Consider the following 25,572-nt stretch of genomic DNA (forward strand, 5'->3'; position numbering starts at 1 on the left):
TTGCTATAAATAATGGGGTCATTGTGCATCTCCAGTGTCACCAAACTGGGTCACACTGTGCTTCTTAGCTGTTTTCACTGCATTTTGCTACATGGCAAATCCATATGGTATGAGAAAGAAAACTATGAATTATCTCACTTAATCCTGACAGTAACCCTGAAATTATTATTTTCCCGTTTTACAGTGAGAAAACTAAAGTTTACAGAGGTTAAGGGACCTGCCTGAATCCACAGATACAATAAGTGGTAGAATCTAGGATTTGAACCCAGATAATCTGATTCCAGAGTCTACACTCTTAATCACTATGCTATACAATCACTCAGTTTTCAGATTATTTACAAGCAAAGTTTAAAAGATTTAACCTTAAAAGATGCTAGTTAAGAGCTTCCTGGAAACTCATTTTTACTTTCTAACTTTCTTCTTTAAAGGTAGTAATTTTTTTTAAAATTTATTTATTTATTCGTTTTGGCTGTGCTGGGTCTTAATTGCGGCATGCGGGATCTTTAGTTTTGGCATGCAGACTTCTTAGTTGCGGCATGCCTGCGGGATCTAGTTCCCCGACCAGGGAATGTACCCGGGCCCCCTGCTCTGGGAATGCTGAGTCTTACCCACTGGACCACCAGGGAAGTCCCTAAAGGTAGTAATTTAATTTTGGATTTTTGTCTCTTGTCAGTTTACTTTGTTACTAGTTAATGCTTTAAAGAATCTTTTTCAGTGGTTCAGACTAACATTTTATTTATTTAGAGATGTTTAAACCATACTAGTGAGATTTTCTTAAAAGATACTAATTGATCCCATAATGTGAACAAACATGAACCTCAGAATTTTTTTTCTTCCAGTTTTATTGAGATATAATTGGCATACAGCACTGTATAAGTTTATGTACCGCATAATGATTTGACTTCATATATCATGAAATGATTACTGCAGTAAGTTTAATGAACAACTCTCATCTCACAGAGATACAATACAGAATTCTTATGTTATTGTGGGGAGAATTCTTTTTATGGCCAGGCAATTTTATTCTTACGTACAATTTTTTTTAATTACAGTAAGTCATTCAAAGAGTTTGGAAAATCAAGGGAGAAAAAACCATCACCTATAACTTTCCAGAAATGTGCTTAATTTTAAGTGAAAAACTTTTCTTTAATTTGGAGCCTTTTAAACCTTTCAAGTTGGCATCATTCAACTCACATTCACACTTATCTACAAGAAGTAGTCTGGTGAAAGAGATTTGGTTTGTTGAGTTTGCTAGGTCAATTGTGTTTTGATGAAAGCTAAAAATGAATCTCATAGGGAGTTTTTATCTAGTAGAGTTCCTCATAAATTTTGATACTTTCTTAGCCTTCTTATCATGTATGGTTTAATGGACCAAGATAAAGAGAACAACAGTTATCAAGTGTTTCCATCAAGCACATTTGGAGAAAAGTAGGTAGATGGGAGAATTATTATCCCTGATTCTGAATTTGTAAATCATGGCCAGGAGAACTGCTGCTGCTTTTCCCTAAGTTGCGTCCTGGACCTGACCACCCTGTTCTATTCCTGTCAGGGGCCTGACCTCCCTGTTCCTCCAGCAAATGGGAGCAGTACCTTCAGAAGCTTTAGCAGTGAGGAACAGATAAACCTGGGTGTGTTACAGGGCTGTATTATTAACCCGGTGTAAGATTACACACATCTTAGAAGGAAAAAAACCCCTGAGGCTCTGAAATACCTTTTTCTAAACTTAGCTACATTAAATTGATCATTTTTTTAGGAAAGTCAAGAATGTACTCAGCTTTTTAGGAAGTATTACATACAGCTTCTAGTGTATTTGGCCATACTCGGCAAATATTTTATTACCAAGCAATTACGTGGCACTTAACGTTTGAAAAGGATATTAAAAGTTTAATGTATTTGAGGAAACTCATGAGCTAAGTAATCTATATTACCATTTTATGAGGAACTGACTGAACACAGAGATATAAAATCTTTTCAGGCCACCCTATTAGGTCTCTTTTTAAAGCCATTGTATTAGAAAAATTCAGTTCAGTCTACCTCCTGTGAGTCTTTCTCCTGGGTGTGTCCTTTACTACTGACACAAAACACTTCTAGTCACCAAATGTGTAGAGATTTTTTCCCTAACCAAACAATTCTCTGTGACACCAGCTAGGTGTCCTACAATTTAACTCAATTCTAACACTATCTACTTGGAGATAGTGTCAGATCCCGTAGATTTAAAGACTCAGTCTCACAAGACTGCTCCCACCGACTTCAGATGCCAGTTGCAATTGCAGGTCCCCAGGTTACCCATAATAACTTCTGTCTAATTTGGCTACAAATTGGAGGTTCCCATGACCTCCTCCTCAGGTTTGATTAATTTGCTAGAACAGCTCACAGAAATCAAGGAAACACTTATGTTTACCAGTTTATTAAAGGATATGATAAAGGATACAGGTGAAGAGCCAGATGAAGAGATACATAGGGCAAGGTCTGGGAGTGTCCCAAGGGCAGGAGCTTCTGTCCCTGTAAAACTGGAGTGTGTCACCTTCTCCATGTGGATGTGTTTGCCAACCGGGAAGTTCTCTGAACCTTGTACTATTGGGATTTTGTGGTAGTTTCCTCACGTAGGCTTGATAGATTATTCCAATTCCAGCTCCTCTTCCTGCTCTAGAGGATAGGGGTTAAGGCTGAAAATCCTAAGCTTCTCATCATGGCTTGGTCATTCTGGCAACAAGCCCTCATTCAGGAGCCCACCCAGGGTTGTCTCATTAAACAAAAGATGCCCTTCACTTAGGAATTTACAAGGGTTTTAGGAGCCTTGTGTCAGGGATGGGGTCAGAGACCAAATATCAGGACAAGAGATGCTCGTTGTGCTCTTATCACTTAGGAAATTACAAGGATTTCAGGAGGTCTGTGCCAGGAACCAGGGACAGAGACCAGTATATACTTTCTACTATCTCTTAGCCATCTACTTGTATTTATATAGAACTTTGTAGTTTGTGATGTGTTTTGACCTACTTTCTAACTTGTTACTCACAACAGCTCAGTGAATTAGACGTGATAGTTCATGAAACTACATTTTACAAATGAATAAACAAGCTCAAAGAGGTCACCCAGCTAGTAGTAAATGGCAGTGCCTACCCTGAAACCAAAGTTTTCTGAAACTTAGTGCAGAGTTCTTTCACCTACCCTGTGTTCTGTCATTCAGAAGTGTTGGCCTCTGCTTTCCTCGGATAGGCTTTAATTATAGTGAATGGAGAAGTGTCAAATGCAGGGGACACTAGATAGCTCAAGGGCCTGAATGCTTCCCACAAACATGCATCGTATGGCCTGCGCACAGTTCATAAATTTGGATTAGTTGCTAATATTTCAAACATTGAAATTTTTTACATCAAAACTATTACATCTGGGATTCCCTGGTGGCGCCGTGGTTGAGAGTCCGCCTGCCGATGCAGGGGACACGGGTTCGTGCCCCGGTCCGGGAAGATCCCACATGCTGTGGAGCGGCTGGGCCCGTGAGCCATGGCCGCTGAGCCTGCGCGTCCGGAGCCTGTGCTTTGTGACGGGAGAGGCCACAGCAGTGAGAGGCCCGCGTACCGCAAAAAAAAACCCAAACTATTACATCTATCTTAAGAATGGAAGATCTGGCAAAACGGCATGCTTTGTATGCAGCAACAGTGGCTTGAGCTGAGTACCAGTTGTGCCCTTTGGTTGCTTGTTTGCCACATCCCTGCAACTCCCTATGGTCCCTACACTCAGCCTGCTTCACTCATTTTGTTACCGCTTTTAACCCTGTAGGCGTTTGAGTTTGTGAACTCCTCCCTGGGCTATTATTTGATTGTGGTGGGGTGTGTGTGTGTGTGATAACCACTTCTAACTGTATAAAAAGCACCAAAAATATTATAATATTTGTTTTAACAGATACTGTTAATGTACTGCCAGATATAATTTTTCAAGTTTTGATGCTGTTACAGTTGTTAAATGGCATCATTAGAAATGATTATGTTTTAGAGAATACATAGTTGAAAAGTAATGCAGGGTTATATTGTTTTCAACTAATTATCAAGAGTAAAACATTTCATGGTATTTATGACCACTGTTAAGTCAGTGTACTCACATCTACATTCTAATTAGATTTCCTAAATTTTCTCCTCAATGGCAAATTGTACTTAGTCCCTATCTTCACTCTGGATCCTTTCCTTTACATGTGAGGGAATATCACTTGCTGCCTCTTTCCTTTTCTTCCTTTCTGTTTTTTAAATTCTCATGCCCTTCTATAAATTTTACCTTCTTTTGTATTTTATTAGTTGCATCTTTTAGGATTTGGTTTATTTATCCTTTTGAAGTGCAATATAACAAATTTCTGAAGAAGAAAAAAGACAATCCCAAGAGTACTCAGAAGATTTCCATTGATCCTTGGTTTCAGTATTTCCTGTGACATGATCAGCTAATATGTCAAATGCCCTGGCCATTGATCTTTTCTAGATTAAAAAAAAATTCATTAACCTTTGGAGTTATCTTTTTTATTTGTATTCATGAAGACTTAGTGGTTCTCAAGCCTCAAGTCACAGTGTCTAAAACATACTAGGGACTGTGCTAGGCTATCCAGATCAAAGATGAGCGAGACAATCTCCATTTTTTAAGTCCAGTTTACTCTCATTTTCAGATACTATTTGACTCCTCCTTCCTTTTCCTTAAACCTCCAGAATTTCTTACTCTTCTTTCAGTTGATGACCTTGCTTCCTACTTCACTGAAAAAACAGAATCAACCAGAAGAGAACTCTCAAACATGACACCACATCTACTTACCTACATGAATCTGTGCATATATACTCTGTTTTCCCTCCAATTCAAGGGATGAACTGTCTGTGCTCCTAGCTGAGGCCAACTCCTCCGCAAGATTCTTATACTAGCGCTTAGTCATTCTAGTAATGCTACCCACCTCCTCCATAATCAGTTTTTCTTTCTCTAGTGGATCATTCATTAGCATTAAAACAAACCATCTTTCTAAAAAAAGGTTTCTTCTTGGTGCCTTCAGTTTCTGCTCTCCTTTCCCCTATTAAACTCATTTAATCAGACTTTATTTACTCAACCTGTCAGCAGCATTTGATGTAGCAGCCAAATCCCTCCCGCTCCTCGAAACAGTCTATTCATTTGGAGTTCAGGTGCCATATTCTCTTGATTTTCCCTTGTGTTGATGCCTACTTCTTAGTCTGTGGACTGTTCTCAACCTACACTTCTCCCTTGATGATCTCATCCAGTGTCATGGATTTAAATACCATCTCTATGCTGATGATTTTGAAAGTTCTGTCTCCAGACATCTGCCCTAAACTCCGTAATGGTACTTCCATCTTAGAAGCAGTATAGCATAGGGGTCAAGGACACAGACTGGGGATCTGGATTAATTGTATTTAATCCTGGCTCAGCCACTTATTAGCTCTGTGACGTTGGGAGAGGTTCTTAACCATTCTGTACCTCAGCTTCCCCACTTATAAAAAAAGGATAATACTAATTCCATCTTCACCTGATTGTTGTGAAGATTAAATGAGTAAATATAAGCAAAGTGTACAGAATAGCCTGCCATATGGATGTGTCAGTATCATCATCATTAAACATTTCACACTAAGGCATTTCACACTAATGTGTCACAAACCAAATTCCGAAACGCTCTCCCAAATTAGTCTTGCCTAGTCTTTCCCATCCCGGTCCATGTGCTTTAGCCACAAATCCTGGATCTGATCTTGTCTCCTCTCTTTCTCTTTTACCCTGTATCCATCCCATCAATAGTTCCTGTCTCACTACCCTCCACCACTATTGCCATGGTCCAAGCCAGCTTCTCTGCTCACCTGAATCATTGCATTAATGTTCTACACAATCTGCTTTCATTATTGTCCCCCTACCATCTGTTTTCAAGATATCAGTCGGAGTGATCTTTTTAAGACAGAGGTCTGATTGTGTTGCTCCACTGCCCTAGATCCTCCAGTAGCTTCCTGAGCTACTCAGGGTAAAAACCAGTCTTTTAGGCCTAGCAGGCCATTATACATGCATTATCTCTGTCCCTTTTCCTATCTTCTCCTATTCTTGCTTCCTGTGTTCCAGCCACACTAGCCTCCTTGCTGTTCCCTGAGCATACCAGCTATGCTTCCACCTCAGGACCTTTGCACTTACTGTAACCTCTAATCTGGAGCACACATCATCCAGATATATGCATGGCTCACTTCCTCATCTCTTCCCATTTGTTCAAAAGCCCCATTTTCACTGAGGCAGTCACTGAGAGAACCTTATTTTAAATTTCAAATACCACCCTCCTCCATATATAGACACTCACTATTCCCCTTCCTAGCTTTATTTTCCTCTGATAGGGGTTATCACCATTTGTCATAGCATACATTTTACTTATTTGGGTTTTTTTAATCTCTTCCTCACTAAAACATAAACATTTTGTGGACAGAGATCTTCACCTAATTTAGTTCACTGCTGAATCTTCAATGCCTAGAATAGTTTGTGGTCCATAGTAGCTGCTCCAAAATGTCTGAGTTAGTGAATGACAAATGCAGTGCTTTCAAGTTCACCCTGTAGTGGGAAAAACCAGACAGGTAAAAAAAGGTAGTTAACAAATTGTGTAACAATAATAGGTACTACTGGAGCAGAGAGGGACAGTGAATGTTGGAGATTGTGATTAAGGCTTCTGAGAGGAGATGATACCTAAGGCTGAGACTTAAGACTGTGACTTCCAGTTAAACTAAGAGGAAAAAGGCATAGAAGGAACAGCATTAACAGGGCCACTGGAGCGACAGAGAACCTGCTCCGACTCATTCACTTATTCAACCTAGGGATATACAGAAGGAGACAGAAGATAAGACCCAAGTTTATGGTATGGATGAAAGGTGGTGGGGAAATCATTCACTGTGAGAAGAGTTATGATGAATTTGGTTTTGGACAGGTTGAATTTGAGGTCCCTGTGGAATTTTCACTCTATTATATGCATTTGAAACTTAATATGAACTTAGTATGAACTTAAATGAACTTAATATTAGAATAATTTCTTTTCTAGGTTCCCTCCTCTCAGTTAAAAGTGATTTATAAACTAGGAGAGCTAAATAGCCTCCAAAAATCTCGCCTTTGTTGTTTGGTTCATGACGTGCTATTATCCTTATTTTTTCCCCGAAAGCCTTTAAAGGCCCTTCTCACTTAAGAAAGTGCAGGTTAAAAGTTACTGTACTTTTAAGGAAGCAGCCATTGGAGATAGTACCAGTCTCAAATCCTACAGAAAGTTGTGTTTCTCGGAGGTACATACTGTATCTTGGAATTATAAGACAAAATTTATTCGTTACACAGTTCTGTTCAGAAATTGAAATGTCATCAAATGATAGATTTGAAGGCCCTCTCAGATTAAAAAAGAAGAAGAAGCAGCCAAGTTTCCTGTTAAGGAAGTCTCTCATTCACTCATTGCAAGACACACCGTGTCATGGTTGCCTACGAATATATCATTATTACTCCATAATGACTGGGTTATCTCTGTGTGTAGGTGTGACAGAAAGACTGACCAGAGATTCTTTACATATTGGGTACCCTTGAAGACCTCTTTGGTGTGTAGCAGAAGAGCTTTGCACAATAGAATGGCAGATCGCCGTTGCTCAGAAAGAGTGACTTGCTCTACCCTTCCTGCCCAAATTTGTCTGTTTGCTGCTGTTGCTTCTTAACATTTCATAGCTATGCCAAATTATGCTTCTGTGTGTCTTTAGCATTTCTTTGCTTTGGCTTACATTAGAACACCTTTTTGTTCTTGTCTGTCATATGCCCAACACAATTGTCTTGCCTCCAAATATCACTTCTGTTTATGTTGATTAATTGCGTGTTCTTATCTCCCTGGTGGCCTTAGGAATCATAGAACTTTAGAGTTGGACTGCGCCTGAGTTTGGGTCTCAGTTTAAAATAATAGGATATAAGCACATTTGTTTAAAAATAGAAAAGAAAAAGAATTCAGGGACAATTCCAAACAGTTCTAGTATTTCAGTATAATGAATTGTCTTTCCAAAACAGGTTTAATCACTTTCCAGGGATTATGATGATTTATATCAGAGGTCATCAAACTATGGCCCACTACCTGTTTTTATAAATAAAGTTGTATTGGAACAAATCCATGTCCATTTGTTTACATATTGTCTGTGGCTGCTTTTGTGCAGCAGGGCAGAGTTGGGCAGTTGTGACATAGACTGTATGGCCTGCGAAGCCCTAAATATTTGATACCTGGTCCTTCACAGGAAAAGTTTTCCAATCATGATTTAAACAGTTTAGAAACATACTTCTCCAACTGGAAATCTGAAGTACTTCCCCAGATAACAACATGTAAAACAGAAGAGTGACTGTGAGGATCTGTTAGCGTACTGAGCACACTACCAACTTGTGATCTCCATCCATTTAAAAAAATTTTTAAGTGGTGTCTACCAAAAAAACAAAACAAAAAAACCCCTGGAGATTAATAGGTAGGCAGATGGCAGTTATTTATTGTAATTAGTTATTTCATTGCCTTTTATTGTGAGTAGCTTTTATATTTAGGGGAAATGATCTTAGTGTACTGAGTTTGTTTAATTACTATCTCCATGTCATTTTTGCAACCTTTTCGTCTTTCTTCACTGGTATTTTCACGTTAAGATTACCTGTGCATTCTCTTACTTGCAGTGTAAGCTTCCTGATTTAATAATTTGTAATAGACCCATTTCCTGCTATCATTTTCTCCAGTGTCAGAGTCTGCTTAATTTCTGTATTGGTTTATATCTACCCAAAGTAAAAGGTGTTTAAGGGAAATGTTAGTTTTAAAATTTTAACATGGATATTTAGAGAGTTGAGTGGTTACTTGAAAATTATATTTGACATTTTTCACTCATAGGGTAGTTTGATCCTTCTCAGTTTAAATTCTAAGTTACTGAAATTCTGTTCATGTTAGACCCATTTTCTTTCCTTGAAGAATAAGCAGTTTTCTCTTTGTTGTAAAACTATTTTTCATGCATTAACACTACTCAGTGTGAATTCTACCTATAACCTTGAAATTATTATTAAAATAAAAAGCGTTGGAACCGTGGTGATGAAATAATTCTTACTGTCTCACATATACGTTACCCCTACCACATTTTTATTAGTGTCTGAAGTATTATGTAGTCTTTTTTTAAGGGGTGTTTGTGTCACTAAGATGTATGTATATTCTATCGTATAATAACGCATATGTGGAATCTAGAAAAATGGTATAGATGCTCTTATTTGCAAAGCAGAAATAGAGACATAGACGTAGAGAACAAATGTATGGATACCAAGGGGGAAAGGGGTGGGGAGGGAGGAATTGGGAGACTGGGATTGACACATATACATTATTGATACTATGTAGAAAATAGACAACTGATGGGAGCATACTGTATAACATAGGGAGCTCTACCTAATGCACTGTGGTAACCTAAGGGAAGTCCAAAAGGGAGGGGATATCTGTATGTGTATGGCTGATTCATTTTGTTGTGCAGTGGAGGCTGACGCAACATTGTAAAGCAACCATACTCCAATAAAAATTAATTTAAAAAAATTTAAAAAAAGTTTTTAAAGATGTATGTATATTCTATATTTCATACTTACTCTGGGTTATCTCTTTTTTTAGTCCTGTGGCTAGCTAACTTTGGCCTTATCTCCTAAGGTATTGGCTTAAGTGGATAGTTTTAGGGCAAACAAAAGGAAAACTTTCATCTTCTGTGACTTTTATCATTTTCTAAAAAGTGTTTAGGAATCTTAGTTTATATTATCAGAATGAAAGACACTAAAGTTTACAGATAGTTCAGAAGCATTACTACTTTAGAATTTGTGAGAGGAAGTCCGGACTTAATTTCAGCTGCAGGTGTCTTTGAGTGTTAATATCTCAATACCTGATTGAAATAATTGTAATGTGGCAAACTATACTGACATCCAAGAACTGGCACTCAAATGTATGAACAAATGGAAGAATTCATATTATCTGTTTTCTTCGCCTATTTAGAGAAATCAGATGCTGTGAAATACGATAAATACAATGCTTCACTGATATATTAGTACAACACTATAAAAATTAATATAAAGACATACCTCAAAAAGCAGAGATATTTTCATAATAGTCTAATAGGGCCAATAAAGTATTTCCCTGTATATGATAAGGAAACTAAATGGGGAACAGTCCCATTCTAAAATGACCTTTTATATTTCCCACTGTTAGTCTCCCAACCTTGAAGTAGTTCTGTCTGTTGCCTCCGATGCTGAACACTGTGGGCTGCATTTGCACAATGAGCGTATTGATATAACTGCAAATTGAAATTTCTTACGCAGGATTTTCAGTGCCTTTTGGCAGTCTTCTGTGTCACTGATTAGCTGTCTCCTATTTCCTACAGCAGATATTTAGCAAATTTATTCCTTCAACAAATATTTCTTAAACTCCTACACTGTACCAGGCATTGTTCTAAGCTCTGAAGTTATAGCAGTGAACAATAAGGATGGAAAAAACCCTGCCATCATGGAGCTTATGTTCCAGCAAAATACTAAATGCTACATAAGCGTTGGTTAAATATGGGCAGTTACTGTTGTTGATGGGGTGACTGTTGTCCCAGTTTGCCTGAACAGCCCCAGCTTAACACCTGTTTCTGGGTTTTAATAGTGTCCCCTTTCACTTTCAAAGTGGTCCCAGTTTGGACAGTAAATTATATGGCCACCGTAGTTCTAAACCTTTTACATCTATTTATTTATTGAATCCTCATAATAATCCCATGAGGTATGTGACATTATTAATATCATTATGCAGATGTGGAAACTGAAGCATAGAGAGGTTAAGTAATTTGCCCTTGGTCATGCTAGTAAGTGGCAGAACCAGAATTCAAACCCAGACAACAGCCTGGCTCCAGAGTTTGTGCTGAGTCACTATACTGTACCGCCCCAATACTGCTATGGTAAATCTGCTTTCTTATTCTGCCTGTCTACCTTCTTCTCCCTAGCAAAGTAAATCAGGTAATCTCATCTCCTTGACAGATGAATTTGTGGCTCTTTGGAGTGAACTTCCTCAACTTGTCACTCACTCCTTTACAAATCTGTCTTCATTTTTACTTGGCTTCACTCCATCCCTCTATTTCAAGGATGGGACATCCCTCTTCCCATCTAAAACTTGTATTCTAGCCTCATCCCCTTTTGCCTCCTAGAGGACTTTGTTCTCTACATTACTCTTTTTGGGCCTTCAGTCTCCATCTTTCCACTGGCTTTTCCCATTCAGCATATAAGCATGATCTGTTGATGTTGAAAGTGTGTGTTACTCCTTCAAGAAGCTTTATTGTTGGGAGAATTTTTTTAAGTTTATTAATATAATGATGATAAGTGAATACCAATTATTTATTACCCTCTTTAAATTCCAGGTACTGTATATATCTCTGATCCTTTTACCAACCCTATGGATACTTTACAGATGAAGAAATGGAAGCTCAGAGGACTCTATAACTTGCTTAGCTTATGGATAGTGGCATTGAATTCAGACTTGTATTTGTCTTACTCCAAAATCCATTCTATTTCTAGTATATCATGTTAGTTTACCACAATTCTTAAAGGACGTCTCTTGATCCTCTGCTTGTCCTCCATCGCCTTATAGCTCTTTTTGTATGTGTAGACTCATCTTGCCTTTCATTTACTTCTCAACCCATTCTAGTCTGACTTCCACCTTTTTATTAGTCAGATCCTCCAAAGAAACAAAACCACCATCTGTCTCTCTCTCTCTCTCTCTCTCTGTCTGTCTCTCTGTGTGTGTGTGTGTGTATGTGTACACACAGAGGCCAGCAGGCTGGAAATTCAGGCAGAATTTCTGTTACAGACTTGAAGCAGAATTTCTTCTCAGGGAAACCTCAGTTTTTAACCCTTAAGGCCTTCAACTGATTGGATGAGGCCCAGCCATATTATCAAGGGTAATCTCCTTTACCTAAAGTTAGTTGACTGTAAATGTTAATCATATCTGCAAAATACCTTTATAACAACATGTAGACCAGTGTTTGATCAAACAACTGGGCAACCATAGACTAGCCAATATGACACATAAAAATCACCACCACAACCTCTATCACTGTGGTGTCTTACTCATTGCTAAATCCAGTGGACATTTTTCACATCTTTCCTTAACTTGGTCACTTTGCAACATTTGACATTTTGGACAACCTGTTACTTCTCGAAACCCTTCTCCCTTAGTTTCAATGACCCTAATCTCTTTTCATTCTCCTGTCCGTCTGGCTATTCCTTTTCTGATATTTCATTACTCGTCTCCCAATTCCTTAATTATTAATATTCTCTCCTGTCCTTGGCCCTCTTATTACTCCCGCAGTTGATGTCTCCCCAAACTAAAATTCCATCTTAGAATTCTCTACTGAGCTTTAGACCTGTATATCCAATTGCTTGGATGTTGCACAGACATCCCAAACTTTGCTTGTCTAAAACTGAAGTCCTATTCTCCCACTCTCCAACTTGCTTCTGCATCTCTTCTTTCTCTATCTTAGTTTGTTGTACCGTCTGCACCCAGTTAGTTTACCAAGCCAGGAACCAGAGAGGAGTCTTCAGCATCTCTCTTACATTTACCATTTAAGACTTTCCCATCTCCATTCCTATCTCAGCCAAGAGAGCTCAACCCTCATTTTCTCTCACTAGAATCTTGTTGTGGTATTTCTACCTCCCATCAGTCTCTTTCCAACCCCTCTACACTGCTGCCAAAGTGATATTTTAAAAATGCAAATCTGTTTATTCGTGTTTAAAATTCCTTTAGTAGCTCCTAATTGCCCACCGAATTAAGATAGAATTCTTTAGCAGGCATACAGTCCTCCATGGCTAGGCCTTTTCTGCTTTTTATATTCCACTGCGCCTCACTCACCCATCCTACTTCAAGCCACGCCGACATATTTATAGAGCCCAGATTTGCTGTATTGTTGGCTTCCACGTCCTATTCTGCTGTTTCTTCTGCCTGGAATGTCCGCTACCTCTATTACTTCCCTACCTTCCTACCCCCACCTGGGGCATCTAGAAAAATTATTTTAGTACCCAGTTCAATCTTTAGTTTGGAATAAACTTCCCCCAATTCCACAAATAGATTTGACCATACCTCCTTTCTGACATTGTTACAAGCTTTTCAACTCTACTATAGCACTTACTACTGTATTATTTATTTTTTGTTTATCTGTCACCTTTCAATGGACTGTGAACTCTTCGAGTATTTCTACTGCCTGGCATATAATAGGCTCTCATCAGATTTGTTGTGGTGGTGGAAACGGAGCCCAGAGTGGATTATACAGTTCACTTAAATAAGGCCATGCCTTATTGAGGAGTGCTGGGCTTGGACATGTATAGTGAAGAATGGTAGACATTTCTTTATCTTCCTTTGTTCTTTCTAGAGGCTGCTGTTCCAACCTTTAGTACCAGATTCCTTTTGATCTATACTTTTTATGATGTTCTGATACCTATTCTCAGCCTTCACTTTGCTTTTTATTTTGCTTGTATCTTTGGAGCAGTTAAAAAGAAAGGAAGCTATTTAAATTACTATTACAAATTCCCACTGTCCCATTTTCATTCCATCACAGGAGAAATCATACATCAGCTTGTTCTCATGTGATTCTCGTGTGCCAAAAGTCTTTTCTCAGCCACTAAAAAGAATTCATGTTATAATGACAATATTTTTCCAACAGTTTTTTAATTCTCCTATGTCCCCAAAATGTCTCCATGCATTTAATGTCAAATTACAAACTAAACCAGTTCTGTGTTAATCCTGAGAGAAGAAATAATGGTTTTTAAAGATTGTTAAAGGAATAATGAAGACTTCTTGGGTTTTTAATATGAAAGTTTCAGGTGACCAAGGGTCCTGCTATACACATTGGGGCCAAAGGATAGTAGCATGGCCAGCATCTCATTTTAGACTTACGTATTACTTTCTACTCTAAATGCACTTGTAGAAGCTACTTGTGGTGTAACTCCTTATGTATTTAATATTTATCTAACTCATGGTTTTCGTGGTTGAGTTTTGAAATGAGTGAAGAATCTACTTATTCTTTGCCCTTTACAGAATGTGATATCTTGGTTTTTATTCCATTTGTCCCCCTTACCCTTTACTTAATTTTATCTCATTATTTTGCATTGTGTTTCTAAAATAATGGCTTTGGCTTATTTTTTCTTGAATGTTTCTGCAGTTTGGTTTGAGTATCTAGCTTTGGCAGCCCTCCTGAACTTGACTCCATCTGTACTTGTGACTTTTGGAAGGCAGAAGTCAGTGTTTTCTAGGGAGATGACTATTTTTTAATATTATATATGTGTGTGTCTCCCTTCCTTTTTGGTTTCTCTTAAAAGACTGGAAAGAAAGCAGTTAAGGCAGTCCTGTGGGTATCGGCAGATGGACTCAGAGTTGTGGATGAAAAAACTAAGGTAAAACTTTCATAAGCTTAAATGTTACTGCTCATATGTTTTTTATCCCTATGATCAAATATAATGCCATTAAGCTGTTGTAGTCACTCTGTATCCTTCCACTTCGTCCAAAGAACGATCTTTGGAGAGACTAGTTAATGTTCAGAAAAACCAATTTAGTTACTCATTTACCTTACGAAAAACAGAAGAGAATTCTCTCAACATTTTGGTCTACATGACACAGCATGTTTAGCCTACGGTGTATTAGCATTTAATGTTAAGATCTGAGTTCTGTTTTTGTTCTGACACGTTAAAAAACTTTACCCCCACAAATACGATGTGAAAAATGATGGACCTTTTATTGACCCACAAATACGATGTGAAAAATGATGGACCTTTTATTGATATCACAGTTAAAAATTAAAAAAAAAAGTTGATAGACCATATCTAAAATTTCTTCTTGTTCCTTAATAAAACACTATTTTTAGAAAGTGATATTTGAACTGATTAACCTACTATTTAACTGAAGACTCAATTTAAGTGAAATCTTAAGGACTAGTAAATTGCTCATTTGGTTAACATTTATTTAGAATACACACAGTATCTCAAATAATATGTAGCACTTTGCATTTGAAAGAAAGTGATCCTACATGCCTAAATAAGAATAGACATAGACTCTGCCCTTAGCATAAGGTGTTATTTATATAAGTACATTTAATCATTAATTCGAACTTTTTAAGAGACCTAAATCTGGAGAAATTTTAACAAGAAGGCAATTTTCAAAAAAAAAAAAGAAAAAAGAAAAATAACCCTCAGGTGTCACTGGAAGGAGGAGAAAGTCTGGCAGGTAAAGAACAGTTTTCATGGGTAGCTTGCCTGATATATTGTAAGTGATTTAATTTAGCTACATTTTAGTTCTTTTCAGTAAGGCTTTTCTTTTTTTTTTAAGTTCAAGAGAAGTGGTAGTCTCAAGTACATTACAATTGGAAATAACTATCATTTTAATTAGCTTATTTTGTGTAGTTTTCATTAGTGCTTTGGGTGAAATTTGTTGTATGTGGAGGCTATATTTTTAGTTGCTTTACACGATAGTTAGAAAGTGATGTTGCCCCCTGTTGGTTACTTATAACACTGGAATTAATTAATTTACTTCTTCCCACATTGAGTGATAATAGTAATTGATGACTTGTCATCCTGGGACCCATTATGAGCAGAAAAGAAATTTTGCAATATGTATAACAAATGAAGGGCTCATATTTAGAATATATAAATAACTCCTACATATCAGAAGAAAAATGACAGATAATCCAAAATACTTGAATTACTTTGCTGAAGAGGAAATTCATAGTAATCAAGGTTATGCAAAATAAAATTATAATGAGCCACCAGCATTGCAGAACTTTAAAGAATTGACTGGCAAGTTTGTGGAGCAATAGGAATCCTTATAGTTATGCTGTATAAAAGCCATTTTGTTTGCATGTTTTAGCACTTACAGCCCCCATCTCAGCATCTAGGGATTTTAGGTGACTGGAATATCACACAGAAGAGCCAAAGAGTGTCAAGATTTTAAAAAACATTTTGTGCAATGTTTATACTATGTGTATATGATGTCATTCAGCAAGTATATAAACATAGAGAGTAATACTCAAAATTAAATAATCAGTAAGTTAATAAATACATAGAGCTGTTCTGGAAATGATGTTATTTGAATGTAAGTTATATGGAAATTGGATTAAATTGATTTACATATATTGTAAAATTGAACATGGAATTTACAATCATAAAACTAGAATCAGCAGGCATATATTATATATATGAAGATGAAGTGAGGGAGGCATCTGGGGAAAGTGCCTCTTGGGATTTCTCCTAGGTCAAATTCTTAGTATTCAGACTTCTGGCTCAGATCCAGCTATTCTGTAGCCTTGATGCATTAGATGTAGAGATTCTGTGTTGTGAAATGAACATCCTGTGTTTCTTCTGAGAAACTTGATTAACCTCATAAGTCCTCTATTCCTTTGTGTTTTCCTTTTTTCCAGGACCTCATAGTTGACCAGACAATAGAAAAAGTTTCCTTCTGTGCCCCAGATAGGAACTTTGATAGGGCCTTCTCTTACATATGTCGTGATGGCACAACTCGGCGCTGGATCTGTCACTGCTTCATGGCTGTCAAGGACACGGTGAGTCCAATAGCATGGATTTCATCATGACTAGCCTCAGTCACCAAGCTCCTTCTGGGCTGGCTCAGCCAAACAGTTTCCACTACATTTTTTTTTTTAACATCTTTATTGGAGTATAATTGCTTTACAATGGTGCATTAGTTTCTGCTTTATAACAAAGTGAATCACTTACACATATACATATGTTCCCATATCTCTTCCCTCTTGCATCTCCCTCCCTCCCACCCTCCCCTATCCCACCCCTCTAGGTGGTAACAAAGCACCAAGCTGATCTCCCTGTGCTATGCGGCTTCCCATTAGCTAGCTATTTAACATTTGTTAGGGTATATATGTCCATGCCACTCTCTCACTTTGTCCCAGCTTACCCTTCCCCCTCCCCATATCCTCAAGTCCATTCTCTAGTAGGTCTGTGTCTTTATTCCCGTCTTGCCCCTAGGTTCTTCATGACCTTTTTTGTTGTTTTTTTTTCCCTTAGATTCCATATATATGTGTTAGCATATGGTATGGGCATATACCCTGAGAAAACCATAATTCAAAAAGAGTCATGTACCAATATGTTCATTGCAGCTCTATTTACAATAGCCAGGACATGGAAGCAACCTAAGTGTCCATCAACAGATGAATGGATAAAGAAGATGTGCCACGTATATACAATGGAATATTACTCAGCCATAAAAAAGAAACGAAATTGAGTTATTTGTAGTGAGATGGATGGACCTAGAGTCTGTCATACAGAGTGAAGTAAATCAGGAAGAGAAAAACAAATACCGTATCCACTACATTTTTAACAAGTACGTGCTGTTACAGCACTTGGAAGTGCCTAAACTAGCCTGCTTTCACTCCTTTTATTCAAGTAATTCACACTCTTGGTATAACCCTACCACTCACAGAGCAAGATGATTGGCTGAGGTCCAAGGTCATTAAAGGAAAGTAAAAGTTCTCTGGTGATGGTGGCTGCTAATCTTTATTTGAAACTTTTCATTATTAGAACTATTTTCAAGATCCTTACATGCATTTGTTTGCTAATTCATCTGGGTAGAAGATACTGGCATTTGAAAGGCACTTATAAATTCATTTACAAAGTGACTACCACAAGAACTGAGTGGGAGTATATTTTCAATTAAAAAAATAGAAATACTAAATTATGGTACAGTGAACTATGCTAGAAATTGCTACATAGTAGAAATTTTGGTTTTATTTAAAAGTAGAGAATAGGGACTTCCCTGGTGGCGCAGTGGTTAAGAATCCGCCTACCAATGCAGGGGACACGGGTTCAAGCCCTGGTCCAGGAAGGTCCCACATGCCACGGAGCAGCTAAGCCCGTGTGCCACAACTACTGACCCTGCGCTATAGAGCCTGCGAGCCACAACTACTGAGCCCACGTGCCTAGAGCCCGTGCTCTGCAACAAGAGAAGCCGCCACAATGAGAAGCCTGTGCACCTCCACGAAGAGTGGCCCCTGCTTGCCACAACTAGAAAAAGCCCGTGTGCAGCAACGAAGACACAATGCAGCCAAAAATAAATAAAATTAATTAATTTAAAAAAGTAGGGAATAATCGAATCTATCATTCTTCATCTAAATTACCCAAAATTCTGATATGAAAGACAAGACTCTTAGATGATGATGATCTTCATTATAATATAGCGTTGAGTGTGTAATATTTGAGTTTTTAAACATCCAGACAGAATAAGGCAGTTGTAGCAATTCATGACTACAACTCGATGAACTCTTGCTAAGGTTTAACCTGGAAGGGAAGTGGTGGCCATATTCTAATATTGACCAAAAACTTTTTTAAAAGCAGTTGTATAAACAAATATTAGGAGCTCAAGCTCTGAATCAGATATGGGTTCAGTTCCTCTTTCTGGTTCTTACTAACTGTGGGTTTTGGGGCAGGTTATTTAACATTTTCTAAGTCTTAGTATCCACTTCTATAAGATGGAGATAACAGTTGTGGGGACTAAATTTGGTAACAAGTATAAACACTTATAGCATAGGGTCTGGCCCGTGGTAACTGCTCCACTTCAAGAACTTCTGTCATAAGGCCTCGCAGAAATAATAAGTTTCCTTGGCCTGTAGTTCTGTCCTTGTAATAGAGCTGTGTTCAAACGCACACGGGTTCTAAAATTCTTTCGGTCCTCTCTCCTATTTCACCCTTCAATGCCTACCCTCGTATCATCCTACTAAGAAGTTAGATAGAAACTCACGCAGATTCATAAAGAGTGAGTCTGTCAGTCTTTAAATAAGCAGTCATGTGAAATCTTAGGGACAAAAGCATTTCAGACATTTACCTCCCCTTATGATATCTGATATTGGCGTATAAGATGCAGTGAAATTACTTACTCAGAGCGATATGTAGGAGCAGCTGCTTACATGGTATGATTTTGGAAACTCCACAAAGGTTTCCCTGTTCTCAGATTTTCTTCTCGCTGTTAAAGACGCCAACAGTTATTATATCATCCCTAACTTTTTTATTCCACAATTAGGGATATAGTTTAAAATACAGATAACCCTGGTAAAAAGTAACCCACCAAATCTATTAAATTTACTCTAGGTAATCCAGTGTATCTTTAAAACAATATTTAGTTTACATAAGCCTTCCTCCCCTCCCACACACAAAAAATTCAGGTTTATCTGTTTAGTTCCTTTATAAGTAGAAAATGTGAGTGAAAACATGCTTTTACTTTTGCCTGTGTGTGGTTGGGAGGTAGAGTTGGGGTTTGAGAGAGCTAGAAGAAGACAGGGAAGTTATGGGAGAGAGCCTACAAGCACTGAGGGCCCAGATGGGGCAGGGGAGGAGCATTCAGAAAGACTGAGAAAGCTAAGCTTTCCTTTGCCTGATTGCTTCTCATCGCTGCAGTTGTATTTATTTATGTGAAGTTTTAAGTTTGCGCCTTTTGTTCCTAGACATGTTGATAGTATATTTAAGCTCTGAAATAAACCCTGCCTTTGCAGTGGTTTCTTAGAAATGCTTGGTAAATATTCCTACTATTCCCCTAAATGGCAAATAGAGGTTTGTGTGTCAAGACTTAGTGCTTGGAACCTTGAGCAGTGTCTTCTAAGCTGGTGACCAGAGTTAATGTGAGTGACAGAGGGACCTGACTAATAAGGAAGTATTGGTGGCTGCTCAGAAAACACCGCTTACCGGTGGTCGCTTTACCCAATGCCTACTACAGTAAAGGATCATAAGCATTACCTAAGGTAATAATTCATTTAGATTAATTTGGCGTATTAATATACTAAAATCTAATTTTAAGCTGGAGTTCCTAACATTTTGCCTGTGTGGAAACAGACTTATTTTGTGGTCCAAGCTAATTTGTAATTTTTGACACCATAACTCTAAAAAGGTTTTTTAAACCTTCTGTTACATACAGGGTGAAAGGCTGAGCCACGCAGTGGGCTGTGCTTTTGCAGCCTGTTTAGAACGTAAGCAGAAGCGGGAAAAGGAATGTGGAGTGACTGCTACTTTCGATGCCAGTCGGACCACTTTCACAAGAGAAGGATCATTCCGTGTCACGACAGCCACTGAGCAAGCAGAAAGAGAGGAGATTATGAAACAAATCCAAGATGCTAAGAAAGGTACAATCTGTTCTACTACAATGTGTGTTTATTTAAACAGTTTTTCCCAACAGGTTAGTATTTGGAAGCTATCAGGGGCAAACTTTTTCAGTCAAGGAGAACTCTTAGCAATATATGAAGACCTTAAGAACAAAGCTGAAAATCTAAACAGAGTCCTTTCCTTTAGAGTGGCTTGTTTAGTGGCTTCAAAGTGTTTACTCTTCCCATTATGTTAAACTACTGGGGAAGCTGAGAGTGTAGTTGAAGAAGCTGCAAAGACATTCAAAAACAAAATTGGGAAAACCTGCATCCTCGAACAGATTTTTAAATTCTGATGCATCTGATGTCTGTGAGAAGCAAATGCTATCAAGGACCTACATTTTAAAGGAAGAAGTACAAGTCCCAGGTTTAGGCTGCAGAGGACCCACTGATGGTGATGCTGGGTATAAATGCAGGCAGAAATTTCTCGGTGATACTCTTCTTATTAGATTATTACTGTTGTTTCAGTGCTTTTGTGAAAAAAGTCCACAGATTTTGAGATGCTGGCCCGTCTTTTTTCCATAGCCCCATTAATTTTAGTGTGTGGTTTTGCAGAATGTGTTTTTTTTTTCCAGGTACCCATAGCAGCATAGCAGAAATGCCTGTACAAGCATTCAAGTCACTCAGGAGGCTGTTGAGTCAAGTGTGTTTTAGAACTGAGTGATAGGGCTTAGGGAGAATGCTTTGCATTCTTGTGTATAACTAGGGCTGAAACCAACAAGGAATATTTTGGAATTAAACAGTTCGGTTTAAATATAAATATAATTTTGCTAATTTTTTTACTATATTCTTTCAATTCTAAACCAGCCGTTTTAGGTAACTTCATTAATACTGACCCAAACAGCTCTAATTTTTAAGCCAAAAAAAGGATACATATTTTTATTTGAAATTATTGATCGTGATTTTTTTTTCATTTCTTATAAACATTTGTGCCAGGATACCAAAGAATAAAGAAACGCCATGCTATTTTAATTAGGAAATGTAGTATGTATACCTGTTATGTAGTATGCTTCAGTGATTTTCAGACTGGATGCATATTCTTTAATACCACCGAAGAATACTTTTTGATACACACAGCAACTGCCAAAATGGTTGAGTCCTAGCATCTGCAGAGGATTGTGAGGGGAGGGGAGTAGAGACTTACCACAATCAGAATGGGACACAGTGGGTACTCACATGGAAACAGTCTTGTATTCATGTTTACTCCAATTTAAAATTTTACTTCTGTATGCTTTTATTCAAATGAGCCACAAATGCCTAATGTCCATGTCTGCTTTATGACATTCTTTAACATCTAATCAAACTTACGCTTATTTAGACCTTTCTGACTCTGCCACTCCTAAATCCTCTCCCCCAAACAAAAAAGCAAACAAATATTGAACACTGAACCATCATTCTTTAAAGGACCTTTTGCTAGGAGTTGATAGGTAGTTTTGTTTTGTTTTGTTTAATCTTGTTCAGAGTCTTAATCACTGCATGGGAATAAAAGATCTAATATTTTTGTCTTAGTAGATATACCATGTGACATGTAGTAGGTTACTAAACGTTTTATTTGTCTGAAAAATAGATCTGAGCCCCACTTCTAACCTGTCTTTTAAGAGACATGGTGAAGGAGATGGGTAAAAAGACCTAGAAGAGTTTTTGAGTTCCTCAGCAATATAAGCTCAAATTATTTGAAGACATTGCTAAGGTCCTCTTTCTCTTGACTTTCTTGAGCTGAAACAGATAAGACAGTTGTTGGTTCATCAGTGGCCCCTGGCAACACTGTCCCATCCCCATCCTCTCCCACCTCTCCCACTTCGGATGCTACTGCCTCTCTGGAGATGAACAATCCTCACGCCATCCCACGCCGGCACGCACCAATTGAACAACTTGCTCGCCAAGGCTCTTTCCGAGGATTTCCTGCTCTTAGCCAGAAGATGTCACCCTTTAAACGCCAGCTATCCCTGCGCATCAACGAGTTGCCTTCCACTATGCAGAGGAAGACTGATTTCCCCATAAAAAATGCAGGTAATGCAGCATCCACCTAACTCACTGGGTGCTCTGGCACTGAAGCGTTACCATCACTTCCAGTGGAGTCACTGATCCCATCAAACTAGCCACCCCTCTTTCTGAGGCTGGTTGGTGGTTACATTTCTTGTATCATTTCCCATTGGAAGAAAATGGAGATTCATGGAGAGGGACGTGAGTCATTCATTTCTCTTCGACAAATAGGTAACAGAGCCATGATGGGAATTCCCAGCCTGAGCTGCAAGGTTTGTGATTTGTCCTGATGAAAGTGTACCTGCTTCCAAACATCAAGGGTCTCAAGTTTCCATTCTTATTCTGCCATTTGGGACCCAGCAGGGAATTAATTTAAAAGGCTTTGGAAACACATCCAGTTAAATAGCATTACTGTCAGATGTACCAGAAGAAATGGATAAGTTCTCAATGTCCTTGTGGCTGGTTGGCTCCATAGGGAGGAAACTCTAAACGGGTCTCCTGCATAAATCTAAGATCTGTTGTTCATCAGAGACAGTGGGATTGCTCACACATATTCATTACCTTTCAGAACTGCCACACAGGCCTTTGTGTGGCCTGTGTACAGCTGAGCCAGCCCTGGTAGCTCTATCCTCATCATAAGATCCGGAGCTAAAGTGTCAGATCTGGTCAGTGCTTTTATTGGGCCCTATTGTACTTCACTCTGAGACATGTTGAGCTGGTGCTATAACAGAATCTGAGGAAGCTCTGTCTCAATAGGGCACTCCCACTGCTGGTGGTACAAAAGTACAGAGAGTTAAGTTCTTTGATGGATAAAACTCAGCCTAAAGAACAGTTAAACTAGATGGTTACTGAGGGTCTTTTCACCTCTCAACTCCTGTAAAAACTGAAACTCCAGATGCTTCAGGTACCTCATTTTCAGTCTCCCTCTGGAGCAGATGGGAAAAAAAAACGATTATTCTCTTTCCACAGTTGAGCAAACAGAGGTTCAGCACATACAATTAGCTTCCTCTGTGACACAGAAGTATCCCAGTGTCAATTTTTTTGTTTTGTTTTGTTTGTTTGTTTATTTTTGGCTGTGTTGGGTCTTCATTGCTGCATGCGGGCTTTCTCTAGTTGCGGCAAGCAGGGGCTACTCTTTGTTGAAGTGCGCAGGCCTGTCATTGTGGTGGCTTCTCTTGTGGCGGAGCACGGGCTCTAGGTGCATGGGCTTCAGTAGTTGTGGTACACGGGTTCAGTAGATGTGGCTCAGGGGCTCTAGAGCGCAGGTTCAGTAGTTGTGGCGCACGGGCTTAGTTGCTCCATGGCATGTGGGATCTTCCCAGACCAGGGCTCGAATCCGTGTCCCCTGCGTTGGCAGGCAGATTCTTAACCACTGCGCCACCAGGGAAGCCCCCTAGAGTCAATGTTAAGAACAAAGCCTCTGGAGTCCTGGACCTCAGTTCACTTTTTCATGTTATCACAGCTCAGGTACTTGGTACTTTGGAGAAGAATGAGAGTGATCACACTGTCGTAGTTTATTACAGAGAAAAGGACTGAGCACCCACTGGTGCACCTGACTTTAACCCAGTTTTTGACAAGAGTCACTAGAAGGTTGCAGAACTTAACTCAGACCACAGCGTTGGGACCTGGTCGGAAGACAAACAGGTTGATCTTACTGACTGGACATCTTGGCACAAAAAGAGAACAGCAAGTTCTCAACAGTGTCACACAGGAGAGGAAATAAGGAAATCTGGGGATTTGCAAGGGAGGAAGATAGACCTTAGTACAGGAATTGTTATCATTTTATACCTTCTCATGTGAAAAGCCAGTGGATAGTGGTCAGGAAATTTTTTGAAGCTGCTTTTATATCCCCACCTGACAGTTGAGTCTTTTCCTTCCACAAATAAAAGATTCAGTATAAAATGCCACCTTGTGTGATGCTGTTCTGTTTCAGGATCGTTCCATTTTGCTGTCTGGAGCCATCTTCTGTTTGTCTTGCAGTGCCAGAGGTAGAAGGGGAAGCGGAGAGTATCAGCTCCCTGTGCTCACAGATCACCAATGCCTTCAGCACACCCTCCGAGGATCCCTTTTCATCCGCCCCAATGACCAAACCAGTGACAGTGGTGGCACCACAGTCTCCTGCCTTTCAAGGTTGGTGCCCACTTAGCCTGCTCACCTGTTCTCTTTGAAACTAGTACTTTTATGACACTGCTCACTAACTGTAAGTTGGCATTCTGAGCTTCCCAAGACCTGGTCATACCCACTAATTTCCCTGTTTGATATTATCTCGGAATCGTTAAATTTCCCTATTTGACAGTGTCTTTGTGCTTTGTTCCCCTTCCTGTTTCCTGAGATGTCTGCATTTGTCATTTTGCACGTACCTACCTGTCTTTCATCCCATTCTATCAGGAGCATCTATAGTCCCAACCCACTGCTTTATTTGCTACTTAACTGTTAAGAGTCAGAGTATCCAGCCATTTCTCCAGAAACAGCAGTCATCAGAGTTGGTTCTAGCCTTATGCTTTCTTTAGCACAGTGGTTCTCAACCTGGGGTGATTTTGACCCCTCAGGGAAAATTCGGTATCCATTATCTGGAGGCATTTTTTGGGTTTCACAATGTGGTAGCAGGTGCTTACTGTTGACATCCTGGTAGAGGCCAGGGATGGCAGTAAACATCCTTCAGTGTTGTTTACTGCCACACTGAATAGCCACCCTCACGACAAAGACAATCTGGCCCAAATTATCAGTGGTGCCAAGACTGGACCCATCTAGTCTCTACCCTGTCACAAGAGGCCCATAAAGAAAAAGGTACTTCAGTTCATTTCATTTTCCATAACAAGTATCCTAAAATTAGCCTTTGTGGCACTGAAGAATTAGTAAAAGTTGTTGTTTTCAGAGATACTGAATTAATAGTTGGTATTGACTCAAAGGTCAGCAAAGAGTCTATATAACTTAAATTACAGACTTTTAGAATTTGAGCTCCTGTAGTTGATCTTTCTTCATTTCTTTTGGGAGAGAGCTTAGAAAAAGTTTTTCTGTGGAGACGTTTTTTGCCTGCTCTTATTGAAAAGCTGCAACATGCTTTTCCTGTAGGAGGGAGTCTCTTTAAAAAAAAAAAAAAAAACCTTAATAGTCATATGCACCAAGTGGCTTTTCATTTCATCTAACAAATATTTATACTACCAATAATAATAGGCACAATGTATTGGGCACTTAGCACAGTGTCTACCACATACATCATGGTAAGGACATACATTTTTTCATCTCATTTAATCCTCACAACAACCCTTTGAGGTAGGCATCACAGATACAGAAAATGAGGCTCACAGAGGTTAAGTAAATTGCCCAAATCACACAGCCAGGATTTAAACCCAGGTCTTTCTGAATATACTTCCTGTTACAGTCTACTTACTCTGTGCCTATTTACAGGGCAGTGGGTATACAA

General features: G+C 38.8%; 1 protein-coding gene across 10 annotated transcripts in view; it reads left to right on the plus strand.

Annotated features, from left to right (window-relative positions):
* Positions 1–25,572, plus strand: part of NUMB (NUMB endocytic adaptor protein) — a 187,299-nt gene that overhangs the window by 157,374 nt on the left and 4,353 nt on the right. For 7 of the 10 annotated variants that reach the window (XM_060139600.1, XM_060139655.1, XM_060139633.1 and 4 more), the window contains 5 exons: positions 14,341–14,415; positions 16,431–16,571; positions 19,943–20,147; positions 21,882–22,175; positions 24,129–24,278. In XM_060139600.1, the coding sequence (XP_059995583.1) occupies positions 14,341–14,415; positions 16,431–16,571; positions 19,943–20,147; positions 21,882–22,175; positions 24,129–24,278 (865 nt within the window). The remainder of the gene's footprint in view (positions 1–14,340; positions 14,416–16,430; positions 16,572–19,942; positions 20,148–21,881; positions 22,176–24,128; positions 24,279–25,572) is intronic. The other 3 variants (XM_060139625.1, XM_060139638.1, XM_060139671.1) reach the window with 2 other exon arrangements.

Source organism: Lagenorhynchus albirostris, chromosome 1 (assembly GCF_949774975.1).
Source record: "Lagenorhynchus albirostris chromosome 1, mLagAlb1.1, whole genome shotgun sequence".
Taxonomy (NCBI): domain Eukaryota; kingdom Metazoa; phylum Chordata; class Mammalia; order Artiodactyla; family Delphinidae; genus Lagenorhynchus; species Lagenorhynchus albirostris.